Source organism: Caretta caretta, chromosome 5 (genome assembly GCF_965140235.1).
Source record: "Caretta caretta isolate rCarCar2 chromosome 5, rCarCar1.hap1, whole genome shotgun sequence".
NCBI classification, from domain to species: Eukaryota; Metazoa; Chordata; order Testudines; family Cheloniidae; genus Caretta; species Caretta caretta.
In genome coordinates this window covers 131,162,492-131,185,539 of record NC_134210.1, presented here as the reverse complement: position 1 = coordinate 131,185,539, position 23,048 = coordinate 131,162,492, and the positions used below count along the sequence as shown (strand labels likewise).

Here is a 23,048-nt window from a genome sequence, read left to right as displayed (position 1 = left end):
CACCACTATGTAAGCTCAGACATTTGTATTGATCTGAGCAAGGTGGTGATATAGCTTCCTGCTGATACTAGGTATTAATAAGTGGCTGGCCTTGATTTGGATTATTCTCTTGGTCCGTGCTTTGAAAAATGAATGCAATTTACCAGTTCTGCAGGATAGAGTTAGACATCTCCATTGGACTAGGTGGAACAGTGGGTTAGGGCAATCGTCTTTTTCTTCTGAAACCTGGAGTTCATAGCCAAGTCACAAGGACAGAGAAAGCAGGTCTCAGGGGGCAGGCCTGGGCACATGCATGGAGAGGTTGAAAGCAACAAAGGCTTCCTGAGATGAACCGTGATTACACAAGGCTAAAAGGTGGCTCAGTAGCCACCAAGCTAGGAAACAAAGATTGGGACATCTGGGTCTGTCTAGGGGAGGTTAAAGGAGTATTTGAACAAAGTTCCAGAGCTCTAAGGACCCAACTGTGATACTTTGCTCATGGTGAGTAGAACCTCACTCTACAAGGAGACCCACTGGTCTTGGGGGTTATTCATGGAGGGACAATATGAGTAAGGGGTCAGAATTCAGATTAGGGTGGGAGTTTCAAAAGTGCTCAGCATTCTCCGCCACCATTGACATCCATGGTCAAAACCCATTGACGTTAATGGGAGCAGAGATGGGCCACCGCAGAGTGCTGTTCAGAATCCCACCTGTAGTTAGTAAATGGACTTTTTCTGGCCTGCGTTTTGCAGGAGCTCACACTAGGTGCTCCTAATGGATTCTTCTGGCCTTAAAATCCAGTCTCATCTATGAAACACGATGAGTCCAGGGGCAATGACAGACCAGATGGAACTCTGAGACCAGTTTGAGACCTGCAGTTTGTTGGAGGAGGGAGTCTGAATTTGTCTCCCTGGGGTGTACTGGTGAGAAGCTAGGAAGCTTAGTTACCTGCACGGTGGAGAGCTGGGATTTGAGGAGGCCAGAGTAAAAGAGCTAGAGTAGGCAGGGCAAGAGGAAATGGTGGAGTTCAGAGCGGAAGAGTCAAGGCCACAAGGTACACAGGCAAGGTTGCAGCGATTGTGTTCAGCAGCTTTGCAGTGCAGGAGGGAGAGAGCTCTGGGTCAAGGGTTATTGGCAGCCAAAGCAAATAGGGAAACTGGGGAGAAGGGGAACAGAGAGTAGATGAAGATGCACTGGAGGATGCATCTTTCCTAGCAGAAGCTCTTCTCTTGGAGACGAGGAAGCGGAGATGAAGCCATGGGCTTGCTTAGCTAGTGACCAGGACAGGGTTTTATTTCATGGCCACGATGTTAGTGGAATGGCCACACCAGTTCAGCAAAAGTCACACTTATCCTTTCTTTTCCATCCAGGCATCACTGTCCTGCTGTCCCTGACAGTGTTCATGCTGCTTGTGGCGGAGATCATGCCTGCCACCTCGGATTCTGTCCCTCTAATAGGTACGTGCGTTTTCCATGCTACCTGCACCCAGGGCTGTGACCTTGCTTCCCAGGCTGTTTTGGAATGGCTCCATGTCGCGCCTGGAGACTCCCTGATCAGTAGTACAGGGGACAAGGCGCTTGTTCAGACCATACAAGCAATGCACACATGGAAAACCGGCTTCACCTGTAAAGGTTTGTGTGAGGGGAGCAAAAGGGGGTTAACACTTAGTCTTGGGGAGGTGAAGCACAAGGGCTTTATGATGTTCCCAGAACCCCAAGATACAGATATATGGTGGGATCTTCAGATGCATTCAGACTAGGTTTAACTCAGTGCTAGTGAACCCAGAGGGAAAACCCTCATTGCCTTCAATGGGAACAGAGTTGGCTAGCACTGAGCACTTGTGAAAATCCCATCCCCAGACTCCTATCTCAAAATGTCACTGTCTGAGCGACAATTCCTTCTCCTCCTCCCCGTGAGCAGCCCTCCAGCTTTCACTAAGCACCCCTCACTCGCCCCTCCCTACCCACCTTCCCCCTCTGCTCTCCTTTGCCCTTCTCCTAAAGATGCCAATCACAATTAAAAGGAATACTGGGAAAACCCAACTGCATTACTGATGCATTTTCAACACACCGAGTGAATGGGCTAAATTAGTTGCTTGGTTGCCCCCACTGCAACTTGTTGCTCTCCATCTGGACTTTCTCCAATTTATCCTCAACTTTCCTGAAACATAGTGCCCAGAACTGGGCACAATACTCCAGCTTAGGCCTTATCAGCATGGAGCAGAGTGGAAGAATTACTTCTCATGTCTTGCTTACAACACTCCTGCTAATCCATCCCAGAATGTTAGTTTTGCAACAGTGTTACATTGTTGACTCTGATTTAATTTGTGATCCACTGTAACCCCCAGATCCTTTTCTGCAGTATTTCTTCCTAGGCAGTCATTTCCCATTTTGTATTTGGGCAATTGATTATTCCTTCCAAAGTGCAATACTTTGCATTTCTCCTCATTCATGCACTACACAATGTACTGTATCTAAGTGTTCGTCTACACTGAGGGAAAAAAAAGTGTGTTCTTAACTCGGGTTAAGATGGTAGTGAACACACTGCAGCTCCGCTTTTAACTTAGTAGGTCAAGTTCCTCTTCAGGCAGCCCTACAGGCATTACCTTGAGCGGCTAACCTGAGCTGATGTCTTCCCTGCTATTTTACCCCAAGAGAACTGAGGCACAGGAGGGCTAAGTGATTTGCCCAAGGTCACCCAGGAAGGCTGCAGCAGAGCTGAGAACTCTGCAGCAGAACATCTAAATTTCAACCCAGCGCTTTCATCACCTTCCTTTCTAATATATTCTTTTGGGAGAGTCAAATGACACAGAAGTTGAAAGAGTCATTCTTATTCCTCTAGAGAAATTGAGTTGTCTAGAATTTTGGGCAGATTGGTAGTAATACCAACATGCTTGCAGGCTGGGATGCCAGCTGAATTTCTTCAACATCACCAAGCCCCAGTGAAAGTGAAAAGCTTGACTTGTAGGGTATGTCTTCACTGCAATTAAAAACCCAAGCCTGGCCCGTGCCAGCTGACTCAGGATCACAAGGCTCAGGCTAAGGGTCTGTTTAATTGCAGTGTAGACGTTCAGGCTCGAGCCTAGGACCCTGCAAACATCTACACTGCAATTAACCCCTTAGCCCAAGCCAGCTGGCACGGGCCAGCCGCAGGTGACTAATTGCCGTGTAGACATACCCATAGTTACTTTTGGAAGTCAGATGCATAGCAGACTACAGAAAAGTTAAACAGCCATTGTGAATTACGTATTAATTATATTGCAGTCATGCCTGCAGGCTACATTTAAGATTGTGGCCCCATTGAGCTAGCCATGTTCATCCCTAGGGAGAGAGAACAGGCAACCACAAACACACCAGAAATTTGCTCCATGTCACATGTACCAGTGGACAACTAAGGCCTTGCAAAGACTGCATAGTATGCAAATACAGCTGCACTCATTCCAGGTGGCTTGATGCAACACACATGTTGCAAATACTACTGAAGCATTACAGAGTATGCTCCCTGCAGAGTTTGTTTCAGATGGCGGCCCTCCATTTATTTCAGAGGAATTTAAAATATTCTTCAGGAGAAGCTCAGGGATGAACGTGAGCTCAGCTGCTGATCAGAATGCATTGCATAAAGACAAGACGCGTCAGGGTATCAGAGCTCCCTCTGAGAGACAGCTGTTCCATAAACCTCAGTATGTGTGATTTACGCAGGCCAGAGTTAACAAAAGAATTGAATGAAAATCTTAAGGACTCTCAGCGTGTGCTTCCCAACAATTGTGCAGTTGAGGAGGCTGTTGTCTGTAGGACCCCCGCCTCGTTTGTTGCAGAAGTTGGAAGGTGTGTATGAATGAGGCAGGGGACAGCAGGAAGAGAAACCAAGGTCTCATGGTTAGGGCAATTTAATGCCACCCTGGTGAACTGGATTCTATCCCTGCCTCTGCCACAGGGTTACTGGGCATGTCACTTAAACCAAAACTATCCTCATTTTCTGCGTTGCCCAGGGGTCTGAATGGCAGAAGAGCTGAGTGCTCACATCTGCAACTGAAGTTAAAGGGAGCTGTGCTTTGAACATATGAACTGCTATATAGAATGCTACTTACTCAGAACAATCGGATCCCAGGTGTCTCAAACTAGGCATCCAAAATTAGTGGATACTTTTAATCTATATCTCTGTGCCATTGTTCCCTGTCTGTACCAGGGGGATACCACCATCCCTTGACCTCACAGGGGTGTTGTGAAGATAACTTCAGTCCTGTTTGTGAAGCACTCAGGTACTGTAGTGATGAGCACTGCACAGAAGCCCCGGAGACAATTAATCACTCTCTCTTTGGAGCAGGGTTTGAATAGCGCGCAGAGAACAAAGCCTGAGGCCATACATTGACCACCAGGAGAAAACACAATATTGTCCAGCCTGTACACTGACTGAGCCATGGGCCTTCTCAAAAAAACAGAATGTGATTGTGTAATTAAAGACTGTATCATAATTCATACACACAAGGAGGCTGAATCAAGCCTGCACAGGCAACCTTCAATCTGGCATCTCCTAACTTTGGAGCGCTTGGCTTTGCAACCTTAACGTTCTTTTCAGGTAGTTTTTTGTGTATAACATCACTATAGAAGGTTTCAGAGTAACAGCCGTGTTAGTCTGTATTCGCAAAAAGAAAAGGAGTACTTGCGGCACCTTACGGACTAACAATTTGTTTGAGCGTAAGCTTTCGTGAGCTACAGCTCACTTCATCGGATGCATACTGTGGAAAATACAGAAGATGTTTTCATACACACAGACCATGAAAAAAAATGGGTGTTTATCACTACAAAAGGTTTTCTCTCCCCCCACCCCACTATCCTGCTGGTAATAGCTTATCTAAAGCGATCACTCTCCTTACAATGTGTATGATAATCAAGGTGGGCCATTTCCAGCACAAATCCAGGGTTTAACAAGAACGTCTGAGGAACAGTGGGGGGGGGGGGGGGGAGAGGGGAGGAATAAACAAGGGGAAATAGGTTACTTTTTATAATGAATCAACCATTCCCAGTTTCTATTCAAGCCCAAGTTAATTGTATCCAGTTTGCAAATTAATTCCAATTCAGCAGTCTCTCGTTGGAGTCTGTTTTTGAAGTCTTTTTGTTGCAATATTGTGACTTTTAGGTCAGAGATCGAGTGACCAGAGAGATTGAAGTGTTCTCCGACTGGTTTATGAATGTTATAATTCTTGACATCTGATTTGTGTCCATTTATTCTTTTACATAGAGACTGTCCAGTTTGACCAATGTACATGGCAGAGGGGCATTGCTGGCACATGATGGCATATATCACATTGGTAGATGTGCAGGTGAATGAGCCTCTGATAGTGTGGCTGATGTTATTAGGCCCTGTGATGGTGTCCCCTGAATAGATATGTGGACACAGTTGGCAACGGGCTTTGTTGCAAGGATAGGTTCCTGGGTTAGTGGTTCTGTTGTGTGGTATGTGGTTGCTGGTGAGTATTCGCTTCAGGTTGGGGGGCTGTCTGTAGGCAAGGACTGGCCTGTCTCCCAAGATTTGTGAGAGTGTTGGGTCGTCCTTCAGGATAGGTTGTAGATCCTTGATAATGTGTTGGAGGGGTTTTAGTTGGGGGCTGAAGGTGACGGCTAGTGGCGTTCTGTTATTTTCTTTGTTAGGCCTGTCCTGTAGTAGGTGACTTCTGGGAACGCTTCTGGCTCTATCAATCTGTTTCTTCACTTCCGCAGATGGGTATTGTAGTTGTAAGAATGCTTGATAGAGATCTTGTAGGTGTTTGTCTCTGTCTGAGGGGTTGGAGCAAATGCAGTTGTATCGCAGAGCCTTGCTGTAGACAATGGATCATGTGGTGTGGTCAGGGTGAAAGCTGGAGGCATGTAGGTAGGAATAGCGGTCAGTAGGTTTCCGGTATAGGGTGGTGTTTATGTGACCATCATTTATTAGCACTGTAGTGTCCAGGAAGTGGATCTCTTGTGTGGACTGGACCAGGCTGAGGTTGATGGTGGGATGGAAATTGTTGAAATCATGGTGGAATTCCTCAAGGGCTTCTTTTCCACGGGTCCAGATGATGAAGACGTCATCAATATAGCGCAAGTAGAGTAGGGGCATTAGGGGCGAGAGCTGAGGAAGTGTTGTTCTAAGTCATCCATAAAAATGTTGGCATACTATGGGGCCATGCGGATACCCATAGCAGTGCCGCTGATTTGAAGGTATACATTGTCGCCAACTGTGAAATAGTTATGGGTAAGGACAAAGTCACAAAGTTCAGCCACCAGGTTAGCCGTGACATTATCGGGGATAGTGTTCTTGATGGCTTGTAGTCCATCTTTGTGTGGAATGTTGGTGTAGAGGGCTTCTACAGCCATAGTGGCCAGGATGGTGTTATCAGGAAGATCACCGATGGATTGTAGTTTCCTCAGGAAGTCAGTGGTGTCTCAAAGGTAGCTGGGAGTGCTGGTAGCATAAGGCCTGAGGAGGGAGTCTACATAGCCAGACAATCCTGCTGTCAGAGTGCCAATGCCTGAGATGATGGGGCTCCCAGGATTTCCAAGTTTATGGATCTTGGGTAGTAGATAGAATATCCCAGGTCGGGGTTCCAGGGGTGTGTCTGTGCGGATTTGTTCTTGTGCTTTTTCAGGGAGTTTCTTGAGCAAATGCTGTAGTTTCTTTTGATCTCAGTGGGATCAGAGGGTAATGACTTGTAGACAGTGGTGTTGGAGAGCTGCCTAGCAGCCTCTTGTTCATATTCTGACCTATTCATGATGACAACAGCACCTCCTTTGTCAGCCTTTTTGATTATGATGTCAGAGTTGTTTCTGAGGCTGTGGATGGCATTGTGTTCTGCACGGCTGAGGTTATGGGGCAAGTGATGCTGCTTTTCCACAATTTCAGCCCATGCACGTCGGCGGAAGCACTCTATGTTCCTCGTGGCTGGACTTTACTAAAACTAGACAAGCCATTTACAACACACACTTTGCTTCTCTACAAAAGAAAAAGGACACTAAACTTTCTAAACTACTACATGCCGCAAGGGGCCACAGCAATGGTTCCCTCAACCCACCCAGCAATATTGTTAACCTATCCAACTATACTCTTAGCCCAGCAGAAGCACCTGTCCTATCTGAGGGCCTCTCCTTCTGCCCCTCCATCCCCACAAACATGGTACAGTTCTGTGGTGACCTAGAATCCTATTTTCAACATCTCTGACTCAAGGAATATTTCCAACACACCTCTGAACAACATACTAATCCACAGAGACCTCCCTACCAACACTACAAAAAGAAGGATTCTAGGTGGACTCCTCCTGAAGGTCAAGACAGCAGACTGGACTTCCACATAGAGTGCTTCCGCCGATGTGCACGGGCTGAAATTGTGGAAAAGCAGCATCACTTGCCCCACAACCTCAGCCAGTTGCTGCCATTCACTCTGCTACTCTCCTGCTCAGTGCTTAAGCCACTTCCCTAGTAGCTGGTGGGGTGGGGACCTGGGACCACGCACTACTCCGGGTCCCAACCCAGGGACCCTGTAAGGCAGAGGTGGGCAAACTATGGCCCGCGGGGCCCTCCCGCCTGCCCCCTGAGCTCCTGGCCTAGGAGGCTCGCCCCCGGCTCCTCCCCTGCTGTTTCCCATCGTTGCAATGCTCCCGGCAGGGGTGGGGCGGCTGCGAGCTCCTGGGGCAGCGCAGCTGCAGAGCCCAGCCTGACCCAGTCTCTGTCCTGCGTGGTGCATGGCTGGCTCCAGGCGGGCGGTGCGGCTGCCTGTCCTGGCAGCGCAGTAAGGGGACGCGGGGGGTTGAATAGAAGGCAGGGGAGTTCGGGGTGGTGGTCAGGGGTGTGGGTGGGGTTGGGGCAGTCAGAGGGTGGGAAACAGGGGGGTTGAATGGGGGCAGTCGGGGGACAGGGAGAAGGGATGGTTGGATGGGGCAGGGGTCCCGGTGGGGCAGTCAGGAATGAGAGGAGGGGTTGGATGGGACGGCAGGGAGCAGTCAGGGGCAGGGGTTCTGGGGATGGTCAGGGGACACAGTGAAGTGGTGGTTGGATGGGGCAGGGATGGGGCAGGGGGGTGGGCATTCAGGAATGAGAGGAGAGGTTGGATAGGGTGGCAGGGGTTCTGGGGGCAGTCAGGAATGAGAGGAGGGGTTGGATGGGACGGCAGGGAGCAGTCAGGGGCAGGGGTTCTGGGGATGGTCAGGGGACACAGTGAAGTGGTGGTTGGATGGGGCAGGGATGGGGCAGGGGGGTGGGCATTCAGGAATGAGAGGAGAGGTTGGATAGGGTGGCAGGGGTTCTGGGGGCAGTCAGGAGATAGGGAGCAGGGGGATGGATGGGGCAAGGGTCCCAGGGGGGCCATCAGGGGGCAAGAAGTGGGGGATAGGGGACGGGGGCCAGACCACGCCTGGCTGTTTGGGGAGGCACAGCCTCCCCTAACCAGCCCTCCATACAATTTCCAAAACCTGATGCAGCCCTCAGGCCAAAAAGTTTGCCCACCCCTGCAATAAGGAGCGGCCGCCTGCTGCTTCCCTTTAACTTCTGCCTTTGTGCCGTCCTGGCCCACTTCCCTTTTTAGCCCCAGTAGCTTCCTTGCTCACCTGACTTCAGTCAGCACTGATCTGTCCAACCCTAAAGCTCCTGCAGCCAGCCAGGAACACCATCCTTGCACCTCTAGCTCCAGCCAGCAAACTGATCTGTTCTCTCTAGCAGCTCCTTATATGAGCCTGCTATGTACTGATTGGCTGCTCCCTGCAGCCTCTCCAGGCAGCCTGGAGGACTCACCTCTTCTGCTCTTTTGCTGGGTGGAATGTGATCGGACCACAGGGCCTCCAGCAGGGGGCCTCTGGGCCAAAGTACACTCTGTCACAGGCCCTCATTAAATGCCTATATGGAAGCAGAGCTCTTCTGAAAATCTGGGCCCAGGTGTGGCTACTAAACACTTCTGAAAATCTGGCCCAAATTCTTTTGCTTTTAAAAATGCTGGTTCTTACTTTTTTTTAAAAAAAAAAATCTTCAGCCGTGCAGTGACATAATTGGTGTGTAGCATTGTGTTATTGCTCTTGCAGAAATTGGAGGGGGGGAAGACCTTCTGTGCCCCCCTCTCCCCCTATGTGTTGCCTCTGTCACGTACCTTATTTCTCTAATAACTTGAGACTGCCATGGCTACAACTACGCTGCATACAGCAGCCCGACACAACGGACCATGGAAGAGACGAGCTGCAGATTTAGAGGACATCATTACCTGCTTGTCATGGATTATTTTTCCAGGTATAGAGAAATAATGTACTTGAAAGATATAATATGTTGCAGTGTTATCAAGAAACTGAAGTGCATTTTTGCTCATTTCGGTATTCCAGAGCAACGAGTGATGGAGAACGGACCAAAATTCACTGCAGCACAACTTAAGTCATTCCAAGTGAAATATGATTTTGATCATATTACTAGCAGCCCACATTACCCACAAGCAAATGAAGAGGCTGAAAGAGCTGTACAGACAGCCAAGAAAATCCTACAGCAGGAAGATCCATTCTTTGGTCTTCTGAGTTACAGATCAAAACCAATAGCAGCTATTTTGAAGCTACTACTGGAGGTGAGGAAGGTGATCAGGAACAGTCAATATGGATTCACCAAGGGCAAGGCATGCCTGCCCAATCTGATTGCCTTCTGTGATGAGATAACTGGCTCTGTGGATATGGGGAAAGCGGTGGACAAAATATATCTTGACTTTAGCAAAGCTTTTGACGGTCTCCCACAGTATTCTTGCCATCGAGTAAAAAAGTATGGACTGGATGAATGGACTATAAGGTGGATAGAAAGCTGGTTAGATTGTCGGGCTCAAAGGGTAGTGATCAATGGCTCGATATCTAATTGGCAGCCGGTATCAAGCAGAGTGCCCCAGGGGTCTATCCTGGGGCCGGTTTTGTTCAACATCTTCATTAATGATCTGGATGATGGGATGGATTGCACCCTCAGCAACTTCACAGATGACACTAAGCTGAGGGGAGAGGTAGATATGCTGGAGGGTAGGGATAGGGTCCAGAGTGACCTAGGCAAATTGGAGGATTGGGCTAAAAGAAATCTGATGAGGTTCAACAAGGATAAGTGCAAAATTCTGCACTTAGGACAGAAGAATCCCATGCACTGCTACAGGCTGGGGGTTGACTGGCTAAGCGGCAGTTCTGCAGAAAAGGACCTGGGGATAACAGCGGATGAGAAGCTGGATATGAGTCAGCAGTGTGCCCTTGTTGCCGAGAACGCTAACAGCATATTGGGCTGCATTAGTAGGAGCATTGACAGCAGATCAAGGGAAGTGATTATTCCCCTCTATTCAGCACTTGGTGAGGCCACATCTGGAATACTGTGTCCAGTTTTGGGCCCCCCACTACAGGAAGGATGTGGACAAATTGGAGAGAGTCCAGCGGAGGACAACAAAAATGATTAGGGGGCTGGGGCACATGACTTATGAGGAGAGGCTGAGGGAACTGGGTTTATTTAGTCTGCAGAAGAGGAGAGTGAGGGAGGATTTGATAGCAACCTTCAACTACCTGAAGGGGGGTTTCAAAGAGGATGGAGCTCGGCTGTTCTCAGTGGTGACAGATGACAGAACAAGGAGTAATGGTCTCAAGTTACAGTGGGGGAGGTCTAGGCTGGATATTAGGAAACACTATTTCACTAGAGGGTGGTGAAGCACTGGAATGCGTTACCAAGGGAGGTGGTGGAATCTCCATCCTTAGAGGTTTTTAAGGTCATGCTTGACAAAGCCCTGGCTGGGATGATTTAGTTGGTGTTGGTCCTGCTTTGAGCTGGGGGTTGGACTAGATGACCTCCTGAGGTCTCTTCCAACCCTAATCTTCTATGATTCCATTAGATTTAGTCCAGCACAACTCAGAACTACTGTTCCAATTTTGGAAAAGAACCTGTTTCCAAGGTGGCCAGAGATGGAGAGAGCGGTGAAATTGGATAAAAAGGCTAAAGGAGCTTATGAACACTTTTGCAACAGACACTCAGTTAGAGAACGGCTGGGTCTAGAATCTGGTGACTGTGTTCATGTCAGATTGGATGGAGAAGGATGGACAACTCCAGCTGTCATGAAGAAAAAGTATTCAGTGCCCAAATCATATGTGATTGAGACTGACAGTAAAGAGTTCAACAGAAACCGTCAACAGCTACAGTTTATTCCTCAGAGAGAGTGATCAACAGAGCAAACCCTAGAAATGGCAGATGCAGAACAAGATGATAACTCAAGGATTCCAAATCGACCACAGTCAGATGTTGCAACTGGGGACAGCCCAATGAGCAAGTCATTATGCGTTTGGGTCATGTAATTTGAAAACCAGTACAATTTAGAGACAGACTGATTTGTTCAGAGCTTCAAAGATAGTGTGATAATGTAAATACAGTAAATGTCAGGAATGCAGAACATAAAGGGGGAGATGTGATAGAATAATAAACTGTATTATACTGTTCAGCCACTTGCTGGCACTGTGTGTCAAATACCATATTTAAATGAACCTCAGCCATACGTGGCAGAGCATTAAAGGATCTTATGATGAACACAACTGGTGTGTATAAGCAAGCTCTGTAGCCAGACCATGTCTGGTACAGAGAAACATGACACTGCCCCCAGTGCACTTCTGGGGTGCTGTATTTCAGTTTTTTCTCCAAGCAGAAGCAATGACCACACCCTCCCTCTGCTGGTGAGTGTACTGCTTGGTACCATAGATGACTGCCCTTGCTTGCACCCCACCAGGGAAAGAGCATACAGGTCAGCATGCTAGCTGTTCGCTGTGTGTCTTGCAGCATGCTATGGAGGAGTCCTGCTCTGCTGTTAGCACAAGAGACCCCCACAGTCGTCAGAGGGTCTGAGTTTCAGGAGTGTGGTATATTCAAAGCCTGCCTTGAAGCTCACTGACAAAAATGAAGGCTGAGTTTCTGAGGACTCACATGGGACACTGAACTAAGGAACAGAGAAGTCAGGAAACCACTGAGATTAATTTCATTGATTTATATTTAAAATCTTAACAGAGCCAACAAACCCAGTGACGTGGATACAAAGCATTTGAACACTGTGATATATAAAAGACAATGGCTGAGCTAGAACCAAACTCAGTCAACTATAACAGCAAGGCTTTATTGCTGAGCCCTGGGGAGTCCCTGCAAGCCCTGAAAGCTGTGGAGTGCAACCTTTGTCAAGACCTTTGGAGCATGATTATACAGCAATCACTGAGGCCTGAACTTATCCATCCCTAGAACAGCTGATTCCTCCCTAGGGCAACCTTCCTGGCTGCACTTGTGACTTGGCCTATTTTTAATTTTTTTTTTTTATGATGACATCTATACAAATGGATAGAACAGTGCATGGGAGTAGGGGGCATGTATAAAGCCAGGAAACTCCAAACTCACTACACAAATCATTGGGCTTGATGGATAATCATTGGGTGACATCCTGCGGCCCATGCTCTGCAAGAGACCAGACTAGATGGATATGAATTTTTGCACACATTAACTCTTCCTCACTAGAGAATGCAAAAACTTAATGGTGATGTCACACTTCCCCCCACACACACATCATATATGGTACACCTAACCCGTGCACAGAGATCAGTCCTGAATATTTGCTGAGGCTGTAACTGAGGTTTTGCATTGTACTAGGAAGGCAATTAATGTGTTATGCAACCAATCTTTCAGAAGAAGTAAGGCTTTTTAGTGACGATGTGGAATCTACCACCATCAGTCAAACAGTGCTACGTTAGCATTAAACAGTTCAGAGGTGTTCTCTGACTTACTACTTCCTTGTTTGTAAGAGTTTGCACTGGGGGCAGGGGTATGTCAGACTTAACTTCAGTCTCTTTTAAACAAAGATTTTGCTTATGGAATACGACCACACACACACAATGCATAAAGAAAAAACAAATAACTTTAAATCAAGAGGTTGTACTTCCATCCAAACTCTTGTGTCATCATACAGCTAATCAAAGAACAAGGTACATTATTCCTTTAAAAACAGGTTCAGAACTGAAAATGTTCCTATATTGTGTGTATAGTGAAGCACAAAGGATTTAAATGAATAACTACTGCCTGATTAAAACATGGTAAGCAAATAAAGCCCTACATAATTATACACATTGCTTATCATTTGGCTTACAGTAGTATCTAGAGGCACAACTGATGTCAGTGGGCTTTTCTTCATAGGTTTCAGCCTCCCAAGTGGACACAGAATAACAATTATAATAGAATACAAACTGCAATTTCATAAACATTGCATATGATATCTAGACACAACTACATACAGATTTAAAAAAGTGAATGCCTTAAAAGTCAGGCTCCTAAATCTGTATTTGGGCAATTAATACATGGCTTTATTTTCAGAACTGTGACTCTCCCAGCAACTCCTGTTGAAGTCATGAATGCCAGCACTTTTGAAAATCAGGGAAGTAATTTAGTTCCCTAAATATGAACATGACACAGGCTAACTTTAGGCCCTTAGTTTTTAAACTATTGGTCACAGACTGGACTGCATGTACCATTCTGCACTGTAGGGTAATGCAGACCCTGGGTTTGATCTTCCACCCCGCTGAACCAGTTTTATGCTGCTCAGTGGTGGAGCTACGCCAGGAAGGGTGATGGATCATTGATGGTAGGCTGGAGAACGAGCCTACCCTGCACTCACCTGGCAGTGGCAGCTCCTGTCCCATAGGGCTGGACCTGGCTACCCACTCCAAGCATTGGGGTCACAGTGCCTTTCAGGCTTGGCCCGGCCACCCCTCCATCATGAGGGGGGGACAGCCAGGCCAAATTTGTGTGAGTAGCATAGCACATGAGGTCGCAGCACCACACAACCGTGCATGCCATGGTACAATGCCTGGAATGACAGGAGCTGCTGCTGCCCATCCCACACTGATGTGGCTTGATCTCCAGCGCCATGACTTGATCATGGCTTGATCTCCAGCATACACATAAAAACCCCCAGGAGGGGTGATCACCACCCCGCCCCCCATTAGCTCCACTACTGATGCTGCTGTGACTCCATCCACTTCATTGCATGCACACTGCTGTAAAACTGGATAGATCAGGCCCTCTGTGTCTCAGCCTGATCATCTCCTTCACTCTGGCTCTGATCCGATGCCCACTGCAGTCAGTCAGTGGGAGTCTCTCCATTGACAGCAGGGGGCCTTGGATCAGTCCCCTATGGGTATTAAGATAGAGGAGAAAGTGTAGTGACCCACAGAACACTTACCTTAAGAGCACCATTAAACAAGATTTCAGCTTAGGGACACTGCTAAATGAAGCTTTCAGCTGACTGCTTCCTCTCACCTCCAGCCAGTGTTCTGAGACACTTTGCTTTCAGAGCACTTCAGCAAACTGGATATAGGAATCCGTCTGCTCATGAACCAAATTGAAATGATCAGAACTTTGATATTACTGGACTGATTCTCCTCTTCCCCACAAGCATGCTTTGAACCTTACATCTCCATGAGTTCTACTATAAACAAAGTCTTCAATCCTTTTTGGAGTTCTCCTCCTGCAGTAATCCAACTCACAATGAGTACAGGCAAACCAAGGGGTTTTTAATGTTCAAATAACTCCAAAAGAGCTTAACTATTTCCCCCTCAAACTTTCTCCAAAATCAGAGTGTCGCTTTTGGGTTGGGAGTCAACATCTCACTCTGAAAAGGCATTTTATTACTGTTACAAGCATCTAAAACAGCGTGTGTGTGGGGGGGAATGTTTCATCTGGAAGTTGGAACCCACTCATCAGCATATAATAAATTGCTGTCTGCTCACTATATGGTATGTGAGTAACTCTAGTTATAACCATGCCAGCTAGAGTTACTTGCAAAGTAAAGCTTGTCAGACACGATGTCGAATGTTGCACTAAAATCAAGAGCTATTATCGCAGCCAGATGTTATAGCCACAGCATTCCCCTCTTCCACTCATGACAGAGTTAATCTGGCACCACTTGCTTTTTCTAATCTGTGATGTGTGCTTAGTGCTCACAGCTCTGTTATCATTAGTCGCTTGTTCTCTCCCCCACCGCTCCCTGAACATTTGGTCCATTATTTTACCAGGGATTGAAGTTAAAACCTGTGGATAAACATGACCTCAGTGGACACTTTGCGTGATTTCTACAATTCAACCATTTGGAACACAATGCTATAAATTATTGGGGGGAAACAGAGCTGTGTCTTGCTGACTACTAGAATTATAGATTTTAAGAGATAAGAACATAAGGCACCAGTGGTTCTGGCTAGAGGGAGGAAAATGAGATTAGGATCCTATTACCACTGTGGTCTTCAGCCCATATCCCTTCTGCTGCTGCCATTTTAGCATCTGCCCCTTCATCTTTCTGTCTCTTTTTTGATCAATTTCCTCCTTGGTCGGTGAGGAGGAAGCATCTGTGTAGGGAGGAGTGTCCCCAACATTCCTGTCCCCAGGTCTCTCCTGACACTCCCTCGATACAACCAAACTTCTCTAGTGTGGCCAGCTGTCACGATTTTATCATGAATCTCACACTGTTTTGTGTTGTTCCTAATGCACCAGTTCCTGGAGTCACAGGATTATGTAAGAATCTCAGTGTTCATACAATAAAATACAATAATAAATTAATAAATAATAAGTAAAAAAAATCAACTCCTTATGGTTGCAGGAAAAAGCTTGAAAACATGACTTAAGTGCAACCAGCAGGTAAATAAAAAGAAATTTAAATTTAATTATTTTTTAAAAATCACATGATTTTTAAGGCAATCTCATGGTTTGGGAACATTTGGGGTTGGCAACACTGCAAAGTTCTGGTTCTGAAGCCAAATGGAGGCAAAGGACAGTGCAAGAGTTTCCAGCCAGTGCAATGTAGACTGACATTTCTCTCCTACAAGTACCCCCACTCTTGACTCCTCGCTGTCCCTATCTCACCTTCCCACAATAGATCAGAACAAGCAGGACTGACCCTTTGACTTTCTATTCCCCCTTGGATCCAATGGCACAGTCCAGTAAAGTGCTGAGTCCCGTACTTGTGTGAGTGGATCTGCACTCCCAATAAAATCAGCACAAGCTGAGAGCGCACTGGAAATCTAGCAGGATTGGGCCCTTTGAAGGTCCTAGTGACTTCAAGGTGGAATTGGGCGCTCTCTGCATATGCTGCAAGTATTCTGAGTGACTCCAAGATCCTTGGGCCCGTTTTCCCTTTTGCCAGCGAAGAATTTATATTCTAAACCCAGGGTTTACCAGGTAGTGGGATGCCCAGAGACATCCCTAAAGCCTGCTGACTTTTATAGGGGAAAAATACAGAGGGTGTAATCCTGGCTCCATTGAAGCCAACAGGTGTTTTGCCTGTGACTTTATGGGGGGGGCGGGGTCAGGATTTCATCCAGGGTCTTCGGTGATTGGTTAGCTCAGATACTGCAACTCTGCCTCAGCATCCTGGCCATGTTTGTTGGTCTTGTTGAGAGCCTTAGACCAGACTTCCATGGGGACCTCTTTACTTCCTCCTGCCCCTTGAGCCTTCCTTCCTCCTTGCAGCATGGAGTGAAATTACTCAAGAGCAATAAGTCCTTGTCAAGGTACCTTCCCCACTCTGAACTCTAGGGGACCTGCATGAAAACCTCCTAAACTTACTTTTACCAGCTTAGGTTAAAACTTCCCCAAGGTACAAACTATTTTACTTTTGCCCTTGGACTTTCGCTGCCACCACCAAACGTCTAACACCAGTTACTGGGAACGAGTCTGTTTGGAAACGTCTTTCATCCCAAAATCCTCCCAAATCTTACACCCCCTTTCCTGGGGAAGGTTTGATAAAAATCCTCCCCATTTTGCATAGGTGACCATAGACTCAAAACCTTGGATCTTAAGAACAATGAAAAAGCATTCAGTTTCTTAAAAGAAGAATTTTAATAGAAGAAAAAGTAAAAAGAATCATCTCTGTAAAATCAGGATGGTAAATACCTTACAGGGTAATTAGATTCAAAACATAGAGAATCCCTCTAGGGAAAACCTTAAGTTACAAAAAGACACAAAAACAGGAATATCCATTCCATTCAGCACAGCTTATTTTCTCAGCCATTTAAAGAAATCAGAATCTAACGCATATCTAGCTAGATTACTTACTAAATTCTAAGACTCTATTCCTGTTCTGTCCCCAGCAAAAGCATCACACAGACAGAGAGAGAGAGAGGCTTTGTTTCTCTCTCCCCCCAGCTTTTGAAAGTATCTTGTCTCCTCATTGGTCATTGTGGTCAGGTGCCAGCGAGGTTATCCTAGCTTCTTAACCCTTTACAGGTGAAAGGGTTTTTCCTCTGGCCAGGAGGGATTTTAAAGGTGTTTACCCTTCCCTTTATATTTATGACAGTCCTAGAGATGACAGAGAAAGAGTTCTCCAATTCATTTCTGCTCGATTTCCTGCACAGCCAGCCCCCACTCTTGCTCCCTGCGTGGTTTTAGTTTTTCTTACACTGCCCTAAATACACATGATGGGGCAGGTCCTCAGCTGCTGTGCTCTGGCAGAGTTGCACAGAAGCTGAGGACATGCCCTGATGTCTCCAAACAAACCTTGATATTTCACTGTAGTCCTGCAACAAACCCATTCAGTGAGGCAGGATGTCATACTATACTACCATACCCACCCCACAGCAGCAATTCTAATTTGCAAACTATTTCCATCTCTTTTATAGAATTTCCCACACCATCTAGGAGGACCATCATCTTACCTTAGAGCTTAGTTTCTCCTGCGCCGCTGACACACCCTCTATTGATTGCGGTCATTCGCTAGTTGTGGGACCTCTTCCCAGGTGATGCCAGTGCATTCAGTCCTCTTTCACTTTCTTCTGCCTCTTCTTCTTTGGCCTTCCACACTTTCTCTTTCCTCCCTTGAGTACGCCATTCACTGCTTGCTTAGCGTGTTGCCCATCTTCCAAACAGGGCATATGTCCAACCACCTGAGCCTTCTCTCTGTGATGACCTTTTCTAAACTCCTGCTCTGTCGGCTCCCTGACTCTCCCTTTAGTTACTTTGTCTTTCTATGAAATGTGTAATATCTTCTTCAGCCATCTGCGATGGGCAGCCTCCAATCTCTTTTGGTTAGCCACTGTCATTGGCCAAGTCTCTGCTCGGTACAGTAGAGTGCTCTGTACAATCGCATGGTATACCCTGACCTGTAGTTTGGTGTGGTGACCTCTGTTTGACCACGGGTTGTTCATCCTTCCAAAAGCAGTGTTTCTTTTCCTAATCTCATATGAATCTCTCTCTCACAGCCACCTTCCAATGTCATCACACTCCCCAAGTGGCAGAACTCTACCTGTTTGATTTCTTTTCCATACACGTGCACCTTTGTATCTGTTGTCCAGTTTCCTCCCTTCATAATCTTGGTCTTCTCTGCATTTGCTTTCAGTCCAATTTTTGTTGCTTTCTGTTCTCTCTCTGATGTAAGGGCAATCATTCCATTCCACATCGTCCTTGGGAAAGCAATGTCATCAGCAAAGTTAAGCACCACTGCAAGAATGAATAGCTGTTATTACTGATTATTTACAGCCCCCCCCATTGGATAGCATCATCCACTATATTTGCTAGGTGTCTGCTGGTAATTCAGTCTGTGATGCATTTCTAAAGGCCCAGGGACTCATGCCTACAACCCCCAGGTGCTGAAGCAGCTGCCTAGGTACAACACTACACATTATGCCTCTTCTAGCAATAAAAAGACAAAAAATAAATCAGCCCTAGGAAAGCTAGTACCTCACTCTGGAAAGAGATTGCCTGCGCTTCTGTGCCTTGGAAGCAGCTATTCAAGTGTTACAAAGATGCTAAGGAAACAGCATGTGTTTTGAGACTATAAGAAGACTGGTTAATAGTCACCACTATCCCATCGATTTCTTCATGTTTTATAGAGATTTCAAAGCATTTCCCACATCCACACTTAGGTGGAGAATGAGTCACAGGGAAGTCAAAAGGCCACAGAGCAAGTCAGCAATAGAAGTGGGGGTTGAAGCAAGGTCTCCTGGCTCCTCTGACATACTTCCCATTCCTGTCCCATGGCAGCCACCCAGGGGAGGGCAATGAAAAGAATGTAATTTCTTTCACAAATCAAGCTCACTTTATATTTCATTAAGCACTTGTGCCACTGAGGCTGCCTGAAGGGGGCTCCATCTGCTGCTGGTCAGTGCAGAGCTCAGCCCCATGGCCTGGAGACTTTAGCACCACCCCAGCTCGCTGGGCCCTGGGGACAGCTCAGCACACACGTGACATGTCTATTATGTTTCTAATTCACCACCGCAAACAGCATTGCTTTTGACATCACTCGTGCCCTGAGAGTCTCCAAGCCAATGAGAATGCAGGCTGCACAAGGAGTTACAAAGGCAAATCCGTGTGTCTCTTGCTAACACAGGCCACCCCATTACCCATGCCTGGTCATGCAAGCTTTGTTTAGTGACACAGATTCTTAGCCTGAGCCTACTACCAATGGTTTCCATAGGCACAGGACTGGACCCCAGGAAAGGTCAAAGGAGCAGATCCTAGAAGTCAGATGCAAAGGGTATGTCATTCCATTCAACTCCATTTGCCAGTGGGATGTGCCATGTTGAGGAGGGGGCTTAGTAGCCAAGTCACGTGGTGCTGGGGGTCTCCATTTGCAGTAAATGGAAGAGGGAGTGGCTTTAATTCCTGTACAGGTATCCGTTGTTGGCATGTTCTTGTTTTCTTTCAGTGAGCTTAACTGTCCTAGGCCTGTCTGCCCTGCCACCAAAGGTGGGACTGCAGCACACACAGAGCTAGCTTTGATCGCACTTTGCTCTAATAGCAAGGGCAGTGAAGCTGTGGCAGCTTGGGCTAGCAGACCACGGATGGGGCTGTACAGCCAGCTAGACTGGGTATGCCTACAAGTGTGGCAGTCACACCCTGGATTGCCGTGGAGTGCTGGTGTTATGCAGGAGGTCAGACAGCTGATCACAGGGGTCCCTACTGGCCTATGCATCCCAATGACTTCTTCCCCTCACGTCATGTCAGCCCAAACCAGAACCTAACCCTGAACATTCAGATTGTTAGGTCCCCAAAATCCCACTGAAATTTGATGGGTACCTAATTCCTTAGGGTTCCTTTGCATCCCAGTCTAAAACCATTTTAAAGTCATTTTCTGTGAGGCTTAGTAACCTTACAGTGCCCCTTTAAATGTGCAATATTCCCCAACGTGCATAGTATTTCAGGGCAGTGATGGTTCTTGTGACATGTCTATTATGTTTCTAATTCACTGGGCATGCTGGGGCCTGTTCTGCCTACAGGGTACAGAGGGTTGGTACCCAGGGTACTGCAGCCAGGCCTGTCTGGAGAGTGGGGAAGTGGTAGCATTCTATCCCGAGAGCAGTGAAGAGACAAGGCCTGCGATCAGAGAGGTGCATTGCAGCTAGTCCTGTCCTCCCAGCAACCAGTCTTGATGTGAACACACGGAGAGCTGGAAAATCCACTACTTCACTGGGTAGTTCCTTTCAGTGGTTAATCCTGTCTGTTCCCCTCACAATGAGTAAAATCTCCCTTAGTTCTTTGGTCTGTAATAGAGAGGGTTTTCTATTCCCCTAGCTGTCAAGATTATTCTATTAGCCTATCTGCATAATTCATTTTGTCCTGGGATGCTGGGACTGCCTCACAGAACTATACCGTAGTTTTAATGGAGACCTTGGAGGCTCCTTATCAGCGCTGTGCTCTTCTCTGAGGCTATGGGAAGTTGCGTTAAGAGAGTATGAGACATAACGCCTCCGAGACATTATTAAAATCTTGACTATTGCTCCAAGCTCCTGCTCAGGAGAGGGGCTGTGTGTGTGTGCGGTAGGGGAAAACAGGATTCCTGACTTCAGCACACGCTTTCGCATCCCTCTTTGGGACCTTTAGCTATAATGCTCCGTGGCTTTTTGGCACCACTGGACACAGACCTAGACTCCCACGTTCCTTGTCTTTTTTACACTGCTAGACCTGCTTTATCTGTCCCTTAGCAAGGATTTAAGTACCAGATATTGCTGGTGTGGAGGCTAGTCTTTGTTACAGTTAACGGTCCATGGCATGATCCTGTTGTGCCTTCTACCCCCTCAGCTCAGCCCGTATATGGAAGCACACAGGGGCAGAACTGACTCAAGAGCTTACACTCGACAGACAGGATGTGGTTTGATCCCTGTTTTACACATGAGGGACTGAGGCCCAAAGAGATGAAGGCTGGTGTTTGAGGGAGTTGGGCATCTTCCTTGCCTTAAACTTCATAGAAGTTGAATGCTTCTCTTCTTTAGGTACCTTGTCCAGGGTCCCGTAGCTGGCCTGTGGCAAATCAAGAACTGAATCAGGTGCTCATGAATCCCTGCCCAGTTCTTTGTCCCAAAGACATCCTGTAGTTGTAGAGCCTAGCTGCCCCTTTCCATTGAAGGTGTTCCCACCACTGAGAAATGTCAGTCTCTTCATTCTGTTTCACCTTTCCAGCCAGATAGACACGGTCACAGCACTTAGTTAATCCCTGATGTCCTCCAAGGAAGAGGTTTAGATATCGCCACTCATTTCATTTGGAATTATGATGCAACTGCCTTTAACCATGAGTCCATTAGACTTGCTTAATTGCACCCGCAAAGTTGTCTCTTGTCACTTCTTTAGTGTCCTTAGATACATGGGCCATCCACTCCTAATATCACTTGGAACTTCAGGAAGTTCGGTATCTGTAAAGGTTGCTTTCTGTAGCTTTTCTGACACTTGTCTGCATGTGTCCACAGCATCTGCATGCCCTTTTACATCATTTTCAAGCTCATGGGTACGTGAGTGCAATGCTGCCACCGGGGCCGGCTCCAGGCACCAACGTTCCAAGCATGTGCCTGGGGTGGCAGGTAGAAAGGGGCAGCAGTTCCTCCGGCCACAGTGGCAATTTGGCGGCAGCCTCTCTGTTCTGCCTGCCGCAGCGGCAAATCGGCAGCAACTTCTCCCCTTTGCCGGCCATGGCGGCAGTTTTTTTCACTGCTTGGGATGGCAAAAACTGTAGAGCCGGCCCTGGCTGCCACAATGACAGAGTGTTTGCTACTACCAGATTTTTCTCAGGAATGTATTTAGTAATTGGGTTAAATCACATTAACCTTAGCAATAGATATTGGCATCTTAGAGTACTTCTACAGTACAAAATTATTTCAAAATTATTCTATTTGAATTTTCGGAAGCTATTTTATACATTTGGTCTTCTGTGTCCCCACTAAAGTGTGTGAATTCGGAGGATTGCATCCACAGTACGAAGGCTAGCATCGAATGTTGGAGCGGTGCACTGTGGGTAGCTATCCCACAGTTCCCGCAGTCTCCGCCGCCCATTGGAATTTTGGGTTAAGCTCCCAGTACATGATGGGGAAAAAACATTCTCGCGGGTGTTTCTGGGTGTGTGTCGTCAGAAAGCTATGGCAGACAATCGTTTCACACCTTTTTGGCGTGCAGACGCCTTACTGCTTTCAGCAGACGGTGCACCGCTGCTCTCCTGCTACTATGAATCCACCTCTCCAACTCAGCTGTGCTCGGCCATCGTGAGCCGAGCAGCACAGCTTCTGTCACCAACTCTGCTCTCCCACTATTGCCACTATATTGCCACTCTGCCACTCCCACTATAAGCTTCCGAGCTTCTCCATGTTGTTTGTCCTGGGCTCCCACCTCCATGAAAGCTACAGAAGACAACCCTTTTCAGCCTTTGTTCGGCTACCGTGAACCAAACAGCACCTCTTCCGCTGCCACTCTGCTCTCCTACATTTCGCGCCCTTTTTCCAGGATTACCCATGCAGACGCCATAGCCATGGAGCCCGATCAGATCTCCGCTGCAGTTTTGACCATTGTAAATACCTCGTGCATTATCCAGCAGTATGTGCAGTACCTGCAAACCCGGGCGAGGAATCGACGACAGCGCCATTACTATAGTGATGATGACATGGACACAAACAGCATGGCATGTGGCGATTGGGAGATCATGGTGCTGTTGGGCCAGGTTCATGCCGTGGAAAGCCGATTCTGGGCCCGAGAAACAAGCACAGACTGGTGGGACCGCATAGTGTTGCAGGTATGGGATGATTCCCAGTGGCTGAGAAACTTTCGTATGCGTAGGGCCACTTTCATGGA

At 47.1% G+C, this 23,048-nt stretch overlaps 1 protein-coding gene across 2 annotated transcripts in view; it reads left to right on the top strand.

Moving 5' to 3' along the window:
* Nucleotides 1-23,048, top strand: part of LOC125637303 (neuronal acetylcholine receptor subunit alpha-7-like) — a 125,488-nt gene that overhangs the window by 69,685 nt on the left and 32,755 nt on the right. For both annotated transcript variants that reach the window (XM_048851622.2, XM_048851623.2), the window contains one exon: nt 1,350-1,436. In XM_048851622.2, coding sequence (XP_048707579.2) covers nt 1,350-1,436 — 87 coding nt within the window. The remainder of the gene's footprint in view (nt 1-1,349; nt 1,437-23,048) is intronic.